General features: G+C 38.7%; 1 protein-coding gene across 1 annotated transcript; it reads right to left on the reverse strand.

Moving 5' to 3' along the window:
- Window positions 1–4,951: 4,951 nt before the first annotated feature.
- Window positions 4,952–14,606, reverse strand: DTD2 (D-aminoacyl-tRNA deacylase 2). Its single transcript, XM_030318895.2, has 3 exons — window positions 14,388–14,606; window positions 11,064–11,133; window positions 4,952–6,783 (listed from the first exon to the last, which is right to left on the reverse strand). The coding sequence occupies exons 1-3, from the start codon at window positions 14,496–14,498 to the stop codon at window positions 6,458–6,460; spliced, it is 507 nt and encodes a 168-aa protein (XP_030174755.1). The 5' UTR covers window positions 14,499–14,606; the 3' UTR covers window positions 4,952–6,457.
- Window positions 14,607–23,444: the final 8,838 nt, after the last annotated feature.

Genomic DNA, 23,444 nt, shown 5'->3' on the forward strand with positions numbered 1-23,444 from the left:
TAAACTCACTTCCTGTACATTCCAACCTCTTTTTATTCCTCAGTAGCAAAGAAATCTATGTCTGATGTACTGGTATTACTGATCCAAAATCAAGGGTATTCTGGCCACTGACATATCTTCATGTTAATTTATATAATATTTACTGAGACTTATGAGCATGGACAACATACACAGTGCTGTGGAAATACTGTGGGAGATTAAAAAAATTATACTATATTATGTGTGCTCACTATTATATTGTCTCTGCCCAAAGTTATTTATACTCTTGCCGTTAAAACACATGAAATATAAAAAATTTAAGGCCAAAGTACTCAGTCTCTTAAGACACGTCACGAATGTCAAGAACGAGACAACCACAAATGCTGAGGAAGGTAGAGGCAGGGCAAATTACTCTGGGGTCAGAAGAGATTGCCTTCAACTAAATATTGAACGATGACAGATTTAGGAGAGCAGAGAGCAACTTAGGTATGGGCATGATCTAAGAAAAATACAGAGTTAACTGGAAAATTTCTGTCAGGAGTTGTGGGAGAAAGGGAGCCAGAGTACAAATCTGTGAAAGCAGCCTTGGAAGTCTGGGCTTCACTCTGAGCAACGGTGGTTCTGGGATACCAGGGTACACAAGAATCCCCTGGGGGATACTGGTGAGTAGATAGATCCTAACTCCTCTAATTCAGGATGTTTGGCATGGTCCTAGAAAACTGCATTTTGTTAAAATCATAGGCTCCAGGTGATTCCTGGAACACTGGTACAGTTTGAGATACTCTGCCCAAGGAAAAAGTTTAAGAATCTTTTTCTATTTCTACTAACTCTTGTAAGATTTACTTCAATTTCCCAGAAGCTTGAAAACACCTAACTGCTAGGCCTAGAGGTCTTTCCTCAGTCTTTACATTATCCACTTTCTTAGTATGTAGTACTCACTTTGTCACTGTTTACATCTTGAAAATTATCTTCTATTAACGTCTTTGGGGTTCTCTCTGCATTTCTGACCTCTATAGTGTCCTCTAGCCTCTCATTTGTTTGCTCTTTATGTTTCCCCAAGATTCCGACATTGGTCCTCTCTACAGTTCTCCTTGCCTGATTTCATTCACCCCTTTCAAGTATGTAGAACATTCCCGCTCCAGAAGTTTAGACTTTGATCTGTAGATAAAAGGTTATAAAAGTTTCTGAATGGTAATATAACACTGTATGTTAACTATCCTGGGGTTAAAATAAACAATTAAAAAGTTTCTGGGGTGCCTGGGTGTCTCAGTTGGTTAAGTGTTGACTCAACACAGGTCATGATCTCACAGTTCGTGAGTTCAAGCCCCATGTCAGGATCTGTGCTGACAGCTTGGAGCCTGGAGCCTGCTTCAGATTCTGTGTCTCCCTCTCTCTCTGACCCTTCCCTGCTCACACTGTGTCTCTCTCTCTCAAAAACAAACATAAATAAATAAATTTTATTAAAAAAAAGTTTCTGAACTGTGGAATATCATGGAGAAAAGAATGCTCTAGGATCATCAACTTGGGAGATGGTCTGCAAACAAGGATTAGAAATAGGAGAAATAGGAAGAAGGGAGAATAACTAGGAGGCTATCAAACATTTAAAGTTGTCACCAAGGTGTGGCTTCCGGATGAAAAGGTTACTTTTCTCGTGGATCTTTCCTTTCAGAAACTAGTATTTCAATAAATTAATATGTAAGACATTTCTAGTTGTTTTTTTTAATTTCAGTAAGTTGGGGAATGTAAACTTACCAATAAATACATTTAAGTATAACAAGTCAAGCTTTCTGTAATGTTACCCATACATAGTAAAAAGAGGACAGGTCATTTTTTTTTTTTTTAATGTTTGTTCATTTTTGAGAGAGGTTGTGTGTTGGCGCGTGCACAAGCAGGGGGTGAGCAGAAAGGGGCAGAGAGAGAGGGGTGGAGCATCTGAAGTAGACTCTGCTGACAGCAGAGAGCCTGATGCAGGGCTCAAACTTGAGAACCATGAGAGCATGACCTGCCTGAGCCGAAGTGAGATGCTTAACCGACTGAGCCACCAGGCGCCCCAGGTCACTGTTGTCTTTTTTTTTTTTTTTCCTTTACCTATTTGTGGGCACATATCCTTTTGAAGGCAGGAACTGTTTCTGGTTCATTACTATTCTTCTCTGTTCTTTTTTTTTTTTTAATAGTTTATTTTTTAATTTACATCCAAGTTAGTTAGCATATGGTGCCACCATGATTTCAGGATTAGATTCCTTAATGCCCCTTACCCATTTAGCCCATCCCCCCTCCCACAATCCCTCCAGCAACCCTCTGTTTGTTCTCTATATTTAAGAGTCTCTTCTGTTTTGTCCCCTTCCCTGTTGTTATATTATTTTTGCTTCCCTTCTCTTAGGTTCATCTGTTTTGTAACTTAAAGTCCTCATATGAGTGAAGTCATAGGATATTTGTCTCTCTCTGATTGACTAATTTCGCTTAACATAATGCCCTCCAGTTCCATCCACGTAGTTGCAAATGGCAAGATTTCATTCTTTTTGATTGCCAAATAATACTCCACTGGATATATATACCACACCTTCTTTATCCATTCATCCATCAATGGACATTTGGACTCTTTCTACACTTTGGCTATCGTCGACAGTGTTGCTATAAACATTTGGGTGCATGTGCCCCTTCGAAACAGCATACCTGTATCCCTTGGATAAATACCTAGTAGTGCAATTGTTGGGGTATAGGGTAGTTCTATTTTTAATTTTTTGAGGAACCTCCATACTGTTTTCCAAAGTAGCTGCATCAGTTTGCATTCCCACCAGCAGTGCAAAAAAAGCATCCTCACCAACATCTGTTGTTACCTGAGTTGTTAATGTTAGCCATTCTGACAGGTGTAAGGTGGTATCTCATTGCGGTTTTGATTTGTTTTTCCCAGATGATGAGTGATGTTGAGTATTTTTTCATGTGCCTGTTGACCATCTGGATGTCTTCTTTGGAGAAGTATCTATTTATGTCTTTTGCCCATTTCTTTACGGGATTATTTGTTTTTTGGGTGTTGAGTTTGGTAGGTTCTCTATAAATCTTAGATACTAACCCTTTATCTGATACATTGTTAACAAGTATCTTCTCCCTTTCTGTTGGTTGCCTTTTAGTTTTGCTGATTGTTGCCTTCCCTGTGCAGAAGGTTTTTACTTTGATAAGATCCCAATAGTTCATTTTTACTTTTGCTTCCCTTGCCTCTGGAGACGTGTTGAGTAAGAAGTTGCTGCAGCCAGGGGCGCCTGGTTGGCTCAGTCGGTTAACAATCCGACTTCGGCTCAGGTCACAATCTCACTGTTCGTGAGTTCAAGCTGCACATCGGGCTCTGTGCTGACAGCTCGGAGCCTGGAGCCTGCTTTGGATTCTGTCTCTCTCTCCCTCCCTATCTCTCTGCTCTCCCCCACTTGTACTCTGTCTCTCAAAAATAAATAAACATTAAAAAAAAAAAGTTGCGGGGCGCCTGGGTGGCGCAGTCGGTTAAGCGTCCGACTTCAGCCAGGTCACGATCTTGTGGTCCGTGAGTTCGAGCCCCGTGTAGGGCTCTGGGCTGATGGCTCAGAGCCTGGAGCCTGTTTCCGATTCTGTGTCTCCCTCTCTCTCTGCCCCTCCCCCGTTCATGCTCTGTCTCTCTCTGTCCCAAAAATAAATAAACGTTGAAAAAAAAAATTAAAAAAAAAAAGTTGCTGCAGCCAAAGTCAAAGAGATTTTTGCCTGCTTTCTCAAGTATTTTGATGGTTTCCAGTCTTACATTTAGGTTTTTCATCCATTTTCATCCATTTATTTTTGTGTATGGAGTAAGAAAGTGGTCCAGGTTCATTTTTCTGTATGTCGCTGTCGAGTTTTCCCAGCACCATTTGCTGAAGACACTGTCTTTATTCCATTGGATATTCTTTCCTGCTTTGTCAAAGATTAGTTGGCCATATGTTTGTGGGTCCATTTCTGGGTTCTCTATTCTGTTTCATTGATTGGAGTGTCTGTTTTTGTGCCAAGAGGTCACTGTTGTCTTAAAACACCAATGTGAATTCTTATTCTCCAAAACAAGTGGCATAGGACTCTACTGTATTTGATCCTTACACTTGTTAAATTCAGCTCTTTCGTTATGGAGTCAATAAATCATCACCAATACAGATATGGTTCATAAATGGCATGTCTTTTTTTTACTTAAGTGTGCTTGATTTTACTTTGTATATTTAAGATATTAAAACCACATTCATTGATCATCTGTGTCTTATATACAGTATTTTCTATAACTGAACCCAGGATGTTTCTAAATGGGCACACAAAATAACACTTAGAAATGACATTCTGAGACATTCTAGAATCTTCAAAAAACAGGCAGAAGGCATATAAATTAGGTGCAAACCTACCACCATCAAATTTAGTAAGTAAACCAATTTACTGGCTGTTCTTTCTCAAATGATCCACAGTGGAAGATGCTAATCCTTTATCAATTTCAGTTTTTAAATAATTCTCACTACAGGAAGTTAGGAAGATGGAAATTATTCCCCCTTATTGTGTGATCTTGGGTAAATTATTTAAGCACTGTCTTATTTTCTATAGCACTATCGTCGTTATATACTGGGAAGATAAAAGGAGGTACCTATTGAAGGTTCTTTGAACACCCTGGGCTAGAAGAGCTACAGAAAGCCAAGGTGTAAGTTACTTTTAAATCCACTATTTTCTTCTGCCTTTACTCTCTGGTTCTAGCCTCCTTGGAAATGAAAGTTGGCCATCACTTTTTGGTTAATAACCCTTCATGTAGTTGAATTTGCTCTTCTCCACAAGTACCTCAAGCAAATTAAAAAAAAAAAAAAATCAAAACTGCCTGAACTATAAAACAGCAATCTAGAGCTATGAGTCAGCATTTCACCTACATACAAAATCAAAATGATTTAAAATAGGTAACACATAATTTTTCAAAAGACATATATACCTCCTTGGAGAAACTCTGAGAAAATTGGAGTTCGAAAGTTTATGAATAGTTTATTACATTTCAATAAGTGTATCATGAATCAATAAAGCAAAAGTTAAGGACAATGAGCTCATTACCAAGCCAATTATTGATTCTTAAGTTCCAAAATAGAATAGTACAGGAAGGATATAGAGAAATAGGTTTTTTTGTGATAACAAAAACTTTAAGTATCTTAGGAAGGTAGACCTAAAGGAATTATGACATAAATGATCTTCAGAAGCTACTTAAGATGTTTATTCAAGTTAATTTCATCTTTTGGTAATTAGAAATATTATTTGGTGTTTGCTCTTTAAAATACCTTTTTACATCAAGTCAGAGGCATTTGAAAAACCTGAATATTATATTTTACTGATCCATTTATTCTTTGAGTTTCTTATATATCTTCCTCTCTTGACTGAAAAATCTACCTTATTACCTGTCTATCTTTTATCACTGTCTTTGTCAGCTCATGTCCTAACAAAATACCATAGACTGAGTGGCTTGAATAACAGAAATTTATTTTCTCTATTAACCCTAATTACTTCCCAAAGCCCCATCTTCAAAACCATCATGTTGGGGGACTTCAACATATGAATGGGGGGTGATGGGCACAAACATTCACTAACAGAAAAAATGACAGTGGCTCCAAATCGTCAGGTAAGTAATATGGAAAGGAACAAGTTGACTTGTTTCCAAATAATTCCAGTAGAAAGCTTCCCTTTTTCTTCTTCTTCCTTTTACAGCAATATAATTAAATAAGAAAGGACTTCTTATGAATGTTAATTTCACAAAGCAGTAACTTTTAAAAACCAAAGACAGAAAATAAGACATACATTATTTTGGTAAAAAACTGAGAAACTGAAGTATTAACCCATACGTATATTAAATAAAAACAATTTTTAAACCTCACACTTTCTTGTATCAACTAAAGAGTCTTAAAATGATTTAAAGCACTTAGATGTCCTTAGAAAGTAACATAATGCACAATAACATTTCTATATTACACTTTCATAGATATTATTAAAAGGAATAGTCAGTGGCATATTGTTCCATTCAAAATATGTAAAACTGAAATAGTAAAACCTGACAAAATTGTAATTAGTTTGTGTGGGATTTCACCTAATTTTAATAAAAATAATTATTTTTATTACACACTACATACATTTAAAGGTACAAGAAATATATCTTACTAGATTACACAATATTCTTCACTACAAAATGCTTTTAAATACAGCTCTCTAAGAACATTTCCACAATGACTATGAAATGAATAGAAAGCATTTTTCAAGTTTTCAAGTGGAAGTGTAGGGGAAAGCAGAATGAAAGGTGACTGAGATCGAGTTTGTGACTTGGCAAGGTCGTTCCATTATCAGGCTGCATAGTCATGAGTGGGAACCAGGATTTTCTTGTCTAAAAATGCTGCAGATTGTGCATTCAAAAAGAGGAAGAAAATCTAAATAAGCAAAATCATTTTATACTAGAAAACAACTAGAGAAACTGACTTTTAATTTTTCAAAATTCAATTAGGTGTGTGTATGGTCCATTGGTATCCAGCTTTAACACCTGCCTGTTCCCGTAAGTACCATGTTCCACCACAACCCCAGCTTCGGCACACTTGCTGTTAGCAGCTAATTCTTTCTCACACAGAGTCACAAATTGGGAATAAAGTTCTAACCCTTCTTCTTTTCCAGAGTTAGAGTGATACTGCATGTTTCTTCCTTTTACTCTCCCTCCAAGAGTGGCTTGAGGGATGATAAGAACATTGCCAGGTAGATCCAATATAGACACGTGCTTGCCATTTTCTGTTTCACTTAATTTCACATTTAACAGAGTATTAACTGGGTGGGGAAGAAAGGGAAAACATCTTGAAGTGAGAAACAAACATGAAGAAAACCAACAATCATCCAGTCAGCACATCTCATGTTTAAAACCCAGTTTGTTGGCTCATGCTTTTTTACCCAAAGTCTCTATCCAGATTTAAAAAACTGCTTCCCTAAGCTAAATGATCTAAGCATGAAAAACAAGGCAAATTTCAAGCAAAAAATGGCATGATGTTCTAAATCCAACTGGGCAGTCAAGATCTAAATGATAAATTCAGGCAGAAAAGACTAAAAATTAACTGTATACTGAAACCTTAAATATTGTTGCCCCAGGGGGATACATGAGCAGATTTTACCTTTTTGTTCCTTTATATTCCATAAGTAAATCTCATTGGAAAAGGTCACGATAAATCCTCCTCACATAAAATTCTGTTTTACAACAAATAATATTAAATAGAAATCTTAGTGTAACTTAATTGCCTAGAGTTCTAAGCTGAGACAAAGGTTCCAGTTTATTCTCATCATAAACCAGGTAATTTTGCAGTTTCATAACCTCCAAGGCACTATTATCATGTCTAATCATTTGACAAATGTAACCCATGTAACCATAAAGGTGAAGGCAAGAATCATCAGGAATTCACTATCACAATTGAAAAAGTAAATCAAAAGGTGTATTGGCATTAAGTTCATACATACACAAGAAAACATGGTATTATTTTTATGGCATTATGAAACTATATTCTTCTTATAGTAAGAACTGCCAAACAAATGCCATAAATATCTATAAGTAGCTAAAAATCTAATCTTAGAAAACCTTTTCATCTCAACATTAGCCATTCTCAAAACAATAAATAAAAGAAATACCTAATAGAAATAGCCTAAGGGTCTTCTTGACTCTATAAAAGGTATAAATAACTTCTGCTTATAAAGAATATTCCTGGGGGGGCGCCTGGGTGGCGCAGTCGGTTAAGCGTCCGACTTCAGCCAGGTCACGATCTCGCGGTCCGTGAGTTCGAGCCCCGCGTCAGGCTCTGGGTGGATGGCTCGGAGCCTGGAGCCTGTTTCCGATTCTGTGTCTCCCTCTCTCCCTGCCCCTTCCCCGTTCATGCTCTGTCTCTCTCTGTCCCAAAAATAAATAAAAACGTTGAAAAAAAATTAATAAAAAAAGAATATTCCTGGGGTGCCTGAGTGGTTGTGTTGGTTAAGCGTCTGACTCTTCATTTCAGCTCAGGTCATGATCTCACAGTTTGTGAGTTCGAGTCCCACATGAGGCTCTGTGTTGACCTTGGAGAAGCCTGCTTGGGATTCTCTGACTCCCTCTCTCTCTGCCCCTCTCTTACTTGCTCTCTCTCAAAAAATAAATATTTAAAAAAAAAAAAAGAATCTTTCTCAGAGGATAAACGGTAAAAGAAACGATGAACGGTAAAAGAAACTATATAAATCTCACAGTCCTGCCCAGTAATTAGGCTTGAAAAGGTATGCTTTCTAATAGGGTATCCATGGTTTTAAGTCTTGGAGGGTTTGTAGTAAGTATCAGTAAGGATTCAGAATGGTTGCCCCACTCTACGAATTAGGGAATTAACCTGGTAGAATCCTGCCAAGATGAATACCCAAATGACTTCCTAAGCAATGCAAGAAGCACTATCAATTTTCAACTAACAGCTATTTTAAAATACATCTAATTTTCTCTATTATGAATAGGACTTTGCTCTACGGACAGTGGTCGTTATTGATTGCTTCTAAGGAAACTAACTCTTCAGAGCACTTCATTCCAAGGGAAATCTCTACCCAGTTAGCCAGGCCTCAGGCTACTGATAGACTAAGTAGACAATTTTGGAATAACAGGCCAGAGAGGTAAGTACAATTTATTATACTTCCACACACCTCCCTCTACTGGCGATAACTAAGAATTCAATTAATGCTGTTGGTATACAAATATCAGTATGTACAAGTAATTATAATGCAAATATGAATGTCAGTATGTAGAATTAAAATGAGACAATGAATTAATGGCATGTTGGAAACTCTAAGATCTGAAGACAGGTTATCAATCAAGTATCTCTAACAATGTATATGGGAAGTTAAGCTTTGACAGGTCCCTGGATCTCAGTTCAATTATACTGAAGATGAATTGAGAAAGATTCTGCACATCTCTATGTTAGCCACATTATTTCAGAATCTGTGGATATAACTGGTTATATTCCCAAGGGGTACATGATTTGATTAGAAAGATCTGAATCCATGTAATAAGTATGAGGTGGGGTTTAAGAGAATCCCATACATTGGCTTACTTTGCCTCCTGGAATAGAGGGAAGTACAGGCTAATGCTATCAATAATAGATGGACTCTTTTTGCTCATCACTCACACCAGCAGAATGTGATTCTTAGATTCACAGTTCTTTACTGAGAATCATGATATATGAAGTTTTGTTTTAGACTGTCCACTAAAAGAGTTAAGGTGGACCTCCCTCAGTGTTTTTAATTTACTACAACCTTATGCATGTATTCAGAGAGAACTCAGAGGTATATGGAAGCACACAGGATTTACTGACTATAAAACAGAATGTGGGTTTCCTGTGTGGCTCAGTTGGTTAAGCATACAACTTTGGCTCAGGTCATGATCTCACAGTTTGTGGGTTCGATCTCTGCATCAGGCTTGCTGCTGTCAGCACAGAACCGGTTTCAGATCCTCTGCCCCCGCCCACCCCCACCCCTCCCCTGCTTGTGTGCACACACTCTCTCTATCAAAAATAAATAAACATTTAAAAAAAACCACAAAAAACCAAAATGTGCTTGGATTTGGTTGGTTCATTTCATCTTATTATGATTAAAAGTCACTTAAGAAAGTATGAAACAACTTTAGGAGTCAATCTTAAGTTACAATGACAAAAATTCTCTTCCTGTTTTTACATATTTCTACTATACTCCTTATAGTTAATAAAGATTTAATTCCAGGCAATATATTAACTTAGGAAAATGGACAGCATGTCCAATACCCATGCCATAGGTCCTAGAAAATTACTCTGTAACAGGAGCCCTCAATTCATTTTCTCTCTCTCTTTTTTTTAAGGTAATCTCTACATCCAACATGAGCCTCGAACTCACCACTCTGAGATCAAGAGTTGCATGCTCCACTGACTGACTAAGCCAGATACCCTGCATTTTCTTTAACCCCTGCAAAGCTCCCTATTACCTTCCAGATTCAAATTTCAAACTATCAGTTATTGGCTTTCCATCCTCACTTTAAGTCTAGTTTTCACCCTCTGACAAAGTTGTCAAACATGTTTGATGTCTCAGTATAAAATTACCTCTAGGAACTTTCAGCCTTTTGCCTAAGTTGTTCCTCACTGGGCTATTTACTCTTGAGTTTCACTACTTGAAGCTCTTCCAGGTTAATTTCTGCATGCTGCAACTTCCATTTGTATACTTTATATTTCTTATTAATCCAAACTGGGTACTGTCCTTTACTAATGAAGAGAATATAAGCTGTCCCCGACCTTAGGGATAGCTTCATTAGTTCAGGCTTTTTTGGGTACGTTATTATTTTATCAAATACTGTCTTAAGAGTTGATGTGATGTATCTGAACCTATGTAATTATCACAAGGAATGTCCAGTGCTATGGGCTATCCAGGACACTGGAAAACTGCAGGCAGGTAAATATCTGTTCAGAGGTACCTGAACACTGAGCTTGCTTTCCTGTCCCTGGAGGAGGTGTGGTTGTGATGACACTGAGCTTTGTTCAAGATCAGAAAAACCTTACATTTAAATACATTTTTTATAAAAAAAAGTACATAAATGGTTAATTTAAATTTTTCCATAAGAATGATGCAAGTCCTAGCTGTCCAGATTTGATGGGAACCACATCTTACACATACAGTGTCACCTACATGCCCCTGTCAGGGACTCTGGGAGATAAGGAAACTATGTTAAGAAATAAGCATCTGCTTCTTCCTATGTGGCCACCCTGCTTTTAACAAGCTTTTGTATCCCTGGCTGAAACTCAAGTGTATTTTGTGTGTGTGTGTGTGTGTGTGTGTGTGTATGTACACTCTTCTAAACCAAACTATAAGCCATCTGAAATGGTGCTGAGGTTTTTAAAAAATTCCACCACATTTTCTTACTTTAAACTTTGGAAAAGGCAAAAATAACCTAATAATAAAGGCAAAAAAAAGCCAACAACCATAGAGTCAACTCATTTATAACTTACCAGTACAATTTAAGGTTGTGTTTTTTGCCCCTTCTGGCTCATCTATCACTATTCATTTTCACTCTTAAAAAACAAACATCAAATACGTACCCATTTTGGGAAGAAGTTCTTTATTAGCTCCCTTGAAAAAACACACATAGATCACTAATCCCCTCTGAACCTATGAAAAATCAGCAGAGAAAACTTAGATTAAAAAAATACTTCTACACAGAGATACAAAGGTAAGTGAATAAAATTTCAAAACTGCTATATAGAGATTAAACCCAAAGAAAGAGAAATAAGTTTTTACAACAGATTTGATTTCTTAAATGTGATAAAACAAAATCTTTTCCAATATTCAATCACCTCAATCATTTCTTTCAAAAATTAAGTTTAAAAAATATATCCAAGAGCAGTGAAGACCACAAGTTGTACCCTCAAACATTTACTTCTTTTTTTTTTTTTTTTAAATTTTTTTTTTTTTTCAACGTTTATTTTTTGGGGGACAGAGAGAGACAGAGCATGAACGGGGGAGGGGCAGAGAGAGAGGGAGACACAGAATCGGAAACAGGCTCCAGGCTCTGAGCCATCAGCCCAGAGCCCGACGCGGGGCTCGAACTCACGGACCGCGAGATCGTGACCTGGCTGAAGTCAGACGCTTAACCGACTGCGCCACCCAGGCGCCCCTCAAACATTTACTTCTAATCAAAGTCATTATGACTATGACCCAGTCTCCTCTCCCTTAAGGTTAGGACACTTAGAAATGTTTAGTTTGCAGGGCCCCATTTATTCAACAAATGAATTCACATTAGATATGGCTGATTTATAAACAGCATGACTGATATCTTTTGACGTCATCACTCTTTATACTTCCTAATCCATTTACCTGCAGCTAATAAAAATGAGGATCTCAATCTACTTCATTAAACTACCAAGAAACTGTCCAACTATTTTTTTGTTATTGTTAATGCTTTAAATCAACATAGTGATTAAGCACTGGAAACTGCATTTATGATATTAAGTCCTGTTATCAGGAATATTAAAAATTTAATTTTATATAAATACTTGGATATTTCTTTATTAGCTCTTGTAGTTTGCAGAAAATAGAATTGATAAATGATCCTGATTTTGCCGCTGAATCATCAAATTGTTTATTTTGTAGTTTAACCTTGCTGACTCCAAGAACTATTATAAAGACTAAATTAATTAATATTTGTAAGGTGCTTAAAACGGTGCCTACTTCACAGTAAGAACTAAATGAATGTTTATTAAATGAGTAAGTAAAAATAAGTTTAAAGGCTAAAGCACAATTTATTTTACATTTTAATTCCCAAAGCATTTTACAGACTATTTTGTACACGATAAGGACCCAATTTATCTGTTGTTTGCATTTAAGTTCAATTGTATCATATAGGCTCTGTGTTATCTAAATAGCCATCTATATAAACATAAATGCAGCTTGCACTCATACCTGATTTCCTGGAAAATCAGCAATTTTTAAGTGCAAATGTGCTTCTGGAACAAGCAAAGGTCTCCAAAGCACACCCACAATTAGGAGCAGACAGGATGAATGATACAGATACTTGTATCACTGTCAGAGGTCTCTCCACTGGGATTATTTTAGTACCAGACAAAATCTCAAGCACATTTACTCAAAATCTCAGGCATATTCATATTTGGACACTCCCGATGTCAGAATTAAGTATCTAATTACATACAAAAATAGACACCAGTTCTATTAAGTATCTAATTATATGCAGAAATAGACACCACATTATCTCATTAAGGTATTTTCTTTTAGTTTATTCCAATAATAGATTTTAAGTTGTGACCTACAAAATCCCCATTTCAAGTCAGAAACCACTTTTCTTGTAGTTTCTTTTGGTATAAAACTTTTTAAATGTTTGTTTATTTTTGAGAGAGAGAGAGACTGAGTGTGAGAGGGGGAGGGTCAGAAAGAGAGGGGGACACAGAATCTGAAGAAGGCTCCAGGCTCTGAGCTATCAGCACAGAGCCTGGCATGGGGCTTGAACTTGTGAACCTTGAAATTGCAACCTGAGCCAAAGTCTGAGGTGCAACCAACTGAACCACCCAGGCATCCCATGGTATAAAACATTTTAAATATGTAGGAAATGACAGGTTAATTCTCAGCATAGTTTTACAAAGTTCAGTCTCAGGAAGAAGAACATTAGCCTGTGACAGCAAAGGTCTAAATGAATAAAAGTGAGAACACTAATCTTCAAATCTTTTGACAATTAAAACAATATTTTCTTTAAATTGTAACTTTTAATAGAATAGGAAAAGAGGATGCTCGAGAAAGGAAAAAAATTTACTTTCTCACTATCTAATTACCTGTCAGCTCTTCATAGTATTTAGCTGTGTGTGGGAGTGGGAGGGAAAGCTTTGTAATAGCTTTTAAAGTTTATCAACACAACTGGTAGTTTGGAAGGCTGCAATAAAATATCTGATTTTGCATAAGGAGATGCGGCATGAAGATATAAAAAGATAAAATAGATGGAAGAAAGCTAAATGATTAACAGTTTGGGATTTATAGTCCCAGGAGTTAGCCATAAAAAAAAGCAATTTGGATAGGCTGGCAAATATGAAAACATGGAAAGAACAAAATTCCACAACATGGAAGAGAAATCAAGACGTCAAAATGGGGGGGGGGGGTAACAAAAATAAGAAACATGAATTTTTGAGAAGGAAATGGGGAAAGGGGAAATACAGGAATATATATGCTTATAAATCTTTTAAAGGCAAATATTCAAGTAAAAGGAAATCCTATCAGTGTAAATGGTTTAAATTCTTTGGAGGAACAGTGTTCAATAACACATTACATTAGCAGTAGTAGTGTTTGTTTCTAGTTGGAAATAAGTCAAAATTTTAAGTCTCCTGAAAAAAGAATTGTCTCATGGGAAATCTTAATTCTATGCTGAGGCCTAGCTGCAGGCAACATAAAATGGAATTCCACGGGAAATGGAGCACAAGTGACTTGAAAGTCTGCAAATAATCTAATCTACAAGCTCCAACCAGACCAGCACTAGCCAACAGTAGCCCGACCAATGCGAAGGGCATGCCAAGGTCCTGGCTCTTTGGAAGCAAGAGATCTGATACAATTAGGCCTCAAGCGCACCGAGCTCAGGGAGGCAGAAGGTGAGAGGAAGTTCAAATTCTCGCGGTCCTGAGCAGGGGATACACTCTTCCGCTGGCCGAACGGTCTAAGGCAGAAAGCTCCAGAACCAAGGAGACAGACGGAGCCTGGCAGAAAAAGATGGGCGGGCCGAGTGGAAACCGACACCGCCTACAGCACGTGCCAGGGCCACGTACCGCCCGCGCTAGGAAACGTAGAGAGCGGGGACAGATCACCAAGAAAACGGGGAAGTACCGCCCCTGCGCGCCGGAATGTAACGGAAGTGGCGGGGCTGGCGTTACCTCCACCCATTGAGTCTCGGTGTCCCCCTCGGCTGGGCGTATTTGCAGGCGGGCGTGCAGGCACTGCTGCAGAAGTGCCCGGGCCTGAGGAATCCGGCCGCTGTCAGCCATAGTTAGAACCCTCGTGGCAGTCCAACAGGTTCAGGCACCGAGCCGCTCAAGCTCCTCCTCCAGCGCGCGGGGAGGACGTGGCGCATCAAGGCGGAGGGACGTCCTTATCGCCCGTGGAGCCACCCCTGGAGGGGCGGGGCCTCTCCCTGGCTCTAGGGTGACCCGGATGTGCTGCCTTCAAAGACAAAGACCTGTCTCCTACGCTGAGCCTCTGCAACTTTGCAGAAAGCGCACAGTGTATGCTTTAAACGTGTGAGAAGACTCACTGGCTCTCTTCCCTACGCACCATTTAAAGACACATTTTTCAGTTCAAAGAGTTTACGTTTTCAGACACTGAGAAATTTTAAATATGCTTAAGTCTGTTATGCCCATTATAAAGGTAGGTAAATTGAGTGAATCAATTGAATCACAAAACAACCAGAGATGAAACTACAAGCCATGTCTTTAAAATTTTCCCGTATTCTAACGATGTCTCCTTTATCAGGAATGCTGTAAATCATTCTGATCCAGTAGTTATGGAAAAATGTTGGTATGCTATGTGAATGCACATTTGGAGTTCAATTTTTTGGAAAATATCCTCACTAAAACTATTCTTATCCAAGAAAGTGTGTCATTGTTAATAAATATTTTAACCTGAAAAAGAAAACAACATAGTCCGATGCACATAATGATAATTTTGGGGGGTTTCCTCTAAGTACAAATTAGAATGTAAATAAAATTAAACAAAGGCTTGATCTTTCCCACACAACGTATTTCTTGAACATGCATCAGATTAACATTATTTTTCTATGGGCTTGGAGGGTTTAGATGAGGAATAATAGTGTTACCATGATTGCATTACTCAGGTCATTGATTTGGGCTCAGTTGGCACAATATGCCTATACATTCGGGTCTGTTGTCTTAGAAGATGACATCACTGACAGTGTTGCTACCCATATAAAGTAGTATGACTGAAGAAAATAATCCATGCATAATCAATGGTCTTTTCTACACAAAATGGAAGCTGCCTGTTTGCTGGTTGTCTAAAGCAGGCTGCTTACACTTTTTGCAAAAACAAAAAGCAAAAACTCTCATGATCTCTGCTGCATTGCAGGGGTTCCTGTGTTTGTTGACATTTGTCTGCGAAGCACAGACAAGTTGCATTGTTTTTGCCTTTATGTCGTTATAACTATTGAGTCTCTTTTTTCTTCACTCCCAGACTCAAGTTTTACAGGACTGTAAGGAACTTTAACATAAAGGCCTTTAGTCGTGACCCAGAGTAAGAGAGGACTAAGATGTCGATTTGTATGTAAGTATGGGAGATAGCAAGTTCCCTTGAAAATAGGGTATGTGGCTCCCAGAGATCTTTCCACGGTGAAGGGACTTTAGCAAATTGGTAAATCCTTCCTGTGAATAGGTGGAGTCTGGTTGGTAATGGTTATCCTTTCAAGAATCACCAGTTGCTTTAAACCTTCTGTTAGGTGAGAATCTCTTGGACACTGCTGCAGGTAGTAATAGGTTGTGACTCCCTTATTCTCTCCTTACACCTGCAGAGGGCAGTAGAGAGTAGGCACTAAACTATTCCTTTCTGTATTTTATTAATGTTTTTCAGCATCCAGTCTCATTCTACAAAGAATTCAAGAAGGCAAGACATACATGCAATAAAATAGCAAAATGTGAATAAACATAAAGCACTGGGAGGAAGGAAAATAGACTTTTATCAGTAAGTCCCAGTAGGGGAAATTGAAAACAAATAGGTAAACACACTGGTCCTTGCCTAGAGTGATGAGAGTATACAGTAAGTAGCAAAGTTTTCACAGCTACATTACTTTTTGTTGTAAAACAATTATATCCATTGTCAATCAAGAAGAAGAAGCTGTAAAGCAGCCAAAGCATTTATTTTGGGGTATTAGGGGTTACAGTCCTGGGGACGGAGTGGACTGAAATTGAAAGCGTGTTTGGAACTGTAAGTGGAAAGCACAGGCTCACAAAGGCAAAGCCCATAAGGTTATATGACTTCTTTGATTGAATTAGGATTGGTGCTGACAGTTAAACTATCTAATAAACAATTGGCTCTTTAGCTGATACATGTTACATTATCTCTATTTTAGTCCAAAGTAGAAAGAGGCATTCTGGAAGGTAGTGAAGGTGCAATTGACAAAAGTCAAAAGTCCAAGGTGTTCCAAAAATTGAAACCGAGGTCTATGGGCCTTGCTTCTCCAGTATCCTCCTGACCCTATTTTTGAACGACTCTCTTAGCAATGTTTATTTAACTTTGGAATTTTCTTTCACACTATCATATGTAATGTTGAGGTAGAGCACATTTACGATTTCCTTGAGGTTAGAAGTAAAAGATGAAGTGCGGTATTAAGATGGCTCTACAGGAGGATGGTGGTTGAATAGGAACATAAGAGAGCTTTGCCTGTGAGTATGCAAGAAATCACTGTCTGAGCAGGAATAGTTCTCAAACTGTTGTAGTGCTAAAAGGGGACTGTATGGTTAGTGGGTTATGTAGGAATGCATTCTAGGCCCTCTGAGATGTGACAAGAATTGATTTAGAGTTTTTTTAAGTTGTTTGATTCATTCACGTTGGCTGCCCCAAATTCAAAAGTATTTCACAAACATGAAAAATTTGAGAACTACTTCTCAAAGATCCTTTATAGTTGATGCTAAGCTTCTTGATGTTAAAGAGGAAAGGAAAGAGAGAGGAACTGTAACCTGTTTCATAGTTCTCAAAATAAGCAGAGCTTTCCCTAAGATTCAGCTTTAGAATGAGCCTCTTACCTGAGCTTCTTACCTCTTTACCTAGGTGTATGTTCATCAGTAGAAGTGCAACTGAAAGAGGTAGGTGTTTTAATCTTACAGAGGCTGGAAGAAATCTAGCCCCCCACCACTTGAAAGTTCAGGGATTTATTTTTTTCAGTAGCTAGGGAGGTGATCAAGTTCTGAGAAATTGGTTCATACAAAAATAAATGCACATGAATTGGGGTAGAACTAGAATACTTACTTATTCATTTATAATAAGAAATATTGCTGTGACATAGAGTGGAAATTCTCACATAGGGCATGATCAACACATTTTCCCTTTTGTTCAAGCATTTATACTAGGTTATATTCAAAAGTCTCTTTATTAATTTACTATGAGAGATAGTCACTCTTCTACCAGGGCATGGGAAACTGAGGTTTGAAAGACCCATGTGGATTCTGGCTTTAAGACACTTACCACATGCATTAAGACTGTGAGGAAAGAGGAAACAAACATATTTAAGTAGTGCCTGAAACAAAAAGGCCAAAGGCAAATGCTCCAAACTGCAATCACATATTTTGTCATGGAGCCTCTTCTTACACAGGCAGAAACTGAGGCCAGGAGTGTTAATCTAGTTGAAGCTCCTCTATATGGAAATATGAGGACTGGGAAAATGATAGTTCCCCACCTAAAAGCTGAGTCTATCTTTAACATGAGTAGTTTGTATAGCCAGGTAGGGGGTGGAATTTGGAACCTGGTATTGATTGTTCCTTTGTTCAATTTGCTTTTTTAAATTCTTATTTTATTACTGCACCATTTGCTGGTATGTTGCCTAGGAAACTTAATATTGCAAGTGCTTTTAACTCTAAGGCAATGATGTATATCTGGCAGTCTGTAGCCCCTGGTAGGCTGATAAATTATCTTGATCTTTGGGTTATTTTTCAGTCTGTAGTGATGTGATAACTTAGCAAAGTATTGTATAACCTTTTGAATATTTGTATACTTCTGTTAGTCATTTTGTCAAGTCATGCCTGGCTGTTGTAAGGGCTTTTTATAATTTGGACACCTACATTCTTTGTAGGAAAAAAAAAAACTGAAAGATTTTGAATGGGCAGAGGAGATTCCTAGATATCCTTTTAAAGGAATGCTGGAGCCTCTGGGGATTACTTTGGTCCTATCGGGCTATTTTGGATTTGTCTTAGTCTAGACTGTCTTACAACTCTTTAGAGATAGAGTTGGTTTGTTAAACATGAATAGTAAATAAATCATTCCTGTCCATAAAAATGTAAAATTTGATTATTACTCTATGGATATTGACTGATTTTGTCAGTTTTGCATACTCTTGTAAATCCATTTTAGCATTCTTTATCTGACTATAAATGTATAGCACCTTGAATTTTCTCTTTTGAAAATAAACTTTAAATTTTACAATAGATTTAGATTTATAGAAAAGATGCAGAAATAGTACAGAATTCTTATATACCCCCTCACCCAATTTCCCCTTTTATCAACATCTCAAATGACTATGGTATGTTTGTTACAACTAAAGGAACCAGCACTGGTACATTAATTAAACTCCATACTTTTTACTAAATCCTTTTTCTGGAATCCTTCCAGGATACCATGTTACATTTAGTCATGATGTTTCTTCAGGCTGTGGCTGTTTCTCAGATTTTCCTTGTTTTTGATGACCTCGGCAGTTTTGAGGAATACTGGTCACCTACAGTGTACGATGTTCCTATATTGAATTTTATATTTTTCTTATGATTGGACCAAGGTTATGGGTTTTTGAATGAGCATCACAGAAGTGAAGTGACATTCTTATTACATCATATCAAGGATACATGCTGACAACATGTCTTTTTGCTGATGATATTAACCTTGATCGCCTGGCTAAGGTGGAGTTTGCCAAGTTTCTCCAGTATTAAGTTACACGTTCTTCTCCCTTCCACAATGTTCTCTTTGGAAGCAAATCACTAAACACTGCCCAAATTCAAGGAGTGGTGTTACTGTCCACCTTTTTAAGTGGGGAGTATCTGCATAAATTATTTGGAATTCTGCATACAGGACATTTGAGCTCTCTTTTGAACTGGTTGTAATATATTACTGGTTTCTTCCTTACTGAGTTAAATATGAATGAAATGAAAATCTTTGACACATGTCTATTTTATATTTGTATGACAGTTGTGATTTTACTCTTTTAAAAATTATCCTCTCATATCCTCCTACCAAGAAATGTTGTGGGAATTATCATTTATACAGTTCTTTGACATCCATGAGTAAATGCCATATACAAATATATTATTTTTGGAAAGAAGATACTGAAAATTATTTATAGTAAAAAAATACATAAATTATTTTATCATACTGACTGTATTAGTCAGGGTCCTATTAGCAATCAAATATGTTCTAAATAGGATAACCTGAGAAAGTGTTATTTACAAAGGGACTATTCACAAAGTTGTGGGTGTAGGAGAACTATAGGAGTAGTGTAGTATCTCAGGGCATAGTAGCAGCTGATATGTAACCAGCCCCTTGGGATGAAAGGAAAAAAGGAGGGAGTCTGGAATCCAGAGGTAGAGACTTATGTAGACCCTTAAGAGAAGGAGTTGACATTCTGTCAAGAAACACATCCAACTCCAGTTGACCCTTTAGGGAGGGAGCTAAGGAAATAAATACTTGGCCCCATACTCTATCTTCCTTGTATTTCCTGCCAGAGGTTCTCATTGGCAAAACCCTACCAGAAGCTAGCAAGCAAGGGACCTGTTGCTCTCCCAGGTTCCAGGGCAAAGGCAGGGTGGAGAATGCTTGAATGTGAATCTGGAAGGCAAGTAAGACACCAAGCACATGGACTGAAGGGGTTTTAAAGGCCAACATCTTTTTGTTGGAAGGTAACAGCTGGGTAGACAGAGATAGCTGCAGTTAACATCTCTAATGGAAATCCTTAATTTCTCTAAAAGTTGAGAGAGGTGAAGTTAGACTTTTTGAGTTATCAGCATAACATGAGTCAAGGTCCTTGCACCACCACCCTCTTTTTTCTGCCATTGGAGGTATGGCTAAGACATCAGAAAAGAAAGGTTGCTGGGATCCTAGCCTTGGTGAAAATGCCAAGAGAAGAGATGGAGCTGCTGCCTCCAAGGGGTGTTGCAGAATTGAATAAAAGGCATGTTAGGGGTGCCTGGGTCGCTCGGTCAGTTAAGCTTCCGACTTCGGCTCAGGTCATGATCTCACGGTTTGTGAGTTCAAGCCCCGCGTCAGGCTTTGTGCTGAGAGCTCAGAGCCTGAAGCCTGTTTCAGATTCTGTGTCCCCTCTCTCTCTGACCCTCCTCCGTTCATGCTCTGTCTCTCTCTGTCTCAAAAACAAATAAACTTTAAAAAAAAATTAAAAAAAAAAAAGGCATGTTAGAGGGGGCCATGAAAGACTTCAGTGTCCTGGGGCACCTGTGTGGCTCAGTCAGTTACGTGTCCAACTTCGGCTCAGGTCATGATCTCACGGTTTGTGGGTTTGAGCCCCACGTCAGGCTCTGTGCTGACAGTTCAGAGCCTGGAAACTGCTTTGGATTCTGTGTCTCCCTCTGTCTCTGTCCCTCTCCCACTCACACTCTGTCTCTCTCTCAAAAATAAATAAACATTTTTTAAAAATTAAAAAAGAAAAAAGACCAAAGTCCTTAGCGCTTTCATGGAATCCTTTGGATTGTGAGGGAAGGGACTCAGGACCAGATTTGATTTTATATACAAAAAATAGTGAAACACTTTTTTTTTTTTTTTAATTTTTTTTTTTCAACGTTTATTTATTTTTGGGACAGAGAGAGACAGAGCATGAACGGGGGAGGGGCAGAGAGAGAGGGAGACACAGAATCGGAAACAGGCTCCAGGCTCCGAGCCATCAGCCCAGAGCCTGACGCGGGGCTCGAACTCACGGACCGCGAGATCGTGACCTGGCTGAAGTCGGACGCTTAACCGACTGCGCCACCCAGGCGCCCCGTGAAACACTTTTTTAATGTTTATTTATTTATTTTTGAGAGAGAGAGAGGGAGAGAGAAAGAACCTGAGTGGGGGAGGGGCAGAGAGAGAGACTACCAAGCAGATAACATGCTCAGCGAGAAGAAGCCTGATCCGGAGCTTGATCTCACAACCATGAGATCATGTCCACAGCCAAAATCAAGAGTTGGTCCCTTACTGACTGAGCTACCCAGGCACCCCAGGGCTGTATCATACCTAGGCAACTTCTTAGTCACCAACTGACTCTCTCTTAGGAATACTTCTCTGTCTTCTTTCTCTTTTATAACACTTCCCTATACATGAATTATGCGGTCTTCAGGGTCTCCAAAGTTCACTCCAGTCTTAACCTTCAACTCAAAAGTTTTCCTTCCTTTAGGCCACAATCCAAAGTCTAATATTCTAAGTACTGTGTTTAGGTACACTCTGCTGGGTGTGAAGCTGATTAAAGTAATTCCCATTAACTTGTGAATGAAACTTAACCTTCTTAAAAGGTATATTTGCATTTTAATAGCAGTCCCTTAGCACAAATTAATCTCTAATTGGTAGAATGTGTGAGAATTACTTTTTGTGGGAAACAGGAGGTGGAATTACTCCTTAATTCTCCAAGTTTAAAAAAGTTGCTCCTCTCAGAAGGCTCTGGATTCTCACCTCTCAGACACTCCTCAGCATGGTGCAATTTTGTCTCTTTCTGAAGCTAATCATTTCAAAAAGCTTTTTAGGTTAAATTTAATGGATGTCATTGTCTTTCGAGTAGCTTTTATGTTTGGGGAAATTCCTACATTACAAGCATCCTTTTCCCTCCGAGGTGGAAAGCGGAACTCAGCTCCCCAGCCTCCTTTGCAGCTAGGATGCAGGCACGCCAATTAGATACCTTCATGCAAGATTATATTCGGAAATGAGCAATGTGAATAAAACAGGCTCTGTCTGCATGGGGCTTCCATGTACCTGATGGCCATGTTGGCAGAGCTTTTAGGCACAGGACAGTTCAAGATTTGATGCAGACGCAGCATTGATGTCAATAGCAGTTGTAATAAAACCAAATGCTGGTATTTGGGGCTCAGTGGCCGCAGTGGCAGAAGCTGGCACTGTATAGTGAAATAGAGAACACCAGTGACAGGTTCCTGTTCTGGGTGGTTCTGTGGTCGAGTTTTGGGCACTGTTCCTGGGAGTTTAGCCTTGAATGTTTCCCCAGCCACCCCAATAGTTCTATGAGCTACTTAATATCCTTTAATAAATCAGTTTGTGGTCAAACCAGCAGAATGAAATCTACTGTTTGCAAGTAATTGATACAGGCATCACCTTCAACTTTTGCCCTCTGGTTTGACTTTGCAACCAGCAGAATTAACCGGACAAGACTCTGGTTTTCTCTGTCCCCACTCCCACTATCTTAGTTCAGGCCAGTCATCTGTTCCCTGGATTACTCCAACACTGTCCAGTTTGCCTGCTCACCCCCAGTTTTTTATTTAAAAAAAATTTTTTTTAATGTTTATTTATTTTGGAGAGAGACAGAGACAGAATGCGAGTGGGTTAGGGGCAGAGAGAGAGGGAGACACAGAATCCGAAGCAGGCTCCAGGCTCTGAGCTGTCAGCACAGAGCCTGATGCGGGGCTCGAACTCATGAGCTGTGAGATCATGCCTGAGCCGAAGTCGGACGCTCAACTGACTGAGCCACCCAGGCGCCCCTCACCTCCAGTTTTGACCTCTTCATCAAAGTAGCCGGAATGATCTTTCTAAAATGAAAATAGAGTGGCACCTGGGTGGCTCAGTTGGTTAAGTGTCTCAGCTCAGGTCATGATCTCATGGTTTTGTGGGTTTGAGCCCCGTATCGGGCTCTGTGCTGACAGCTTGGAGCCTGCCTGGGATTCCCCTTCTCCTCTCTCTCTGTCCCTCCCTCTCCCTCAAAATAAGTAAACATTTAAAAAACATAAATAAAAATAAAATGAAAATAGAATTCTATTGCTGTTTGGCTTATGATCTGGTAGCAGCTCCCTAATGCCCTCAGGATAAAGTCTAGGATCAAATCCAAACTCCTTAGCAGAGGCATTCAGGATCAAGTTCGGGTTGACCCTTCCCACTCATCTTGCTTCTCACATCTATACCCCACTTTTACTCTTGTCTTGCTCTGAGCCAGCAGTAATGGATCCCATGGGATCCTGTTAGAAATGCAGAATCTCAGCCCTACTCTGTACTGGTGAAACAGAATCAGCATTTTAACAAGA

The sequence above is a fragment of the Lynx canadensis genome, chromosome B3 (assembly GCF_007474595.2).
Source record: "Lynx canadensis isolate LIC74 chromosome B3, mLynCan4.pri.v2, whole genome shotgun sequence".
Taxonomy (NCBI): Eukaryota; Metazoa; Chordata; class Mammalia; order Carnivora; family Felidae; genus Lynx; species Lynx canadensis.

Coding starts and splice junctions, on each gene's coding strand:
- DTD2 (XM_030318895.2), bottom strand. CDS start 14,498: ATGGCTGACAGCGGCCGGATTCCTCAGGCCCGGGCACTTCTGCAGCAG. Junction 11,134..14,387: donor CCGAGACTCAATGGGTGGAG/GTAACGCCAGCC, acceptor GATTTTTCATAG/GTTCAGAGGGGATTAGTGAT. Junction 6,784..11,063: donor AGAACTTCTTCCCAAAATGG/GTACGTATTTGA, acceptor TTCCCCACCCAG/TTAATACTCTGTTAAATGTG.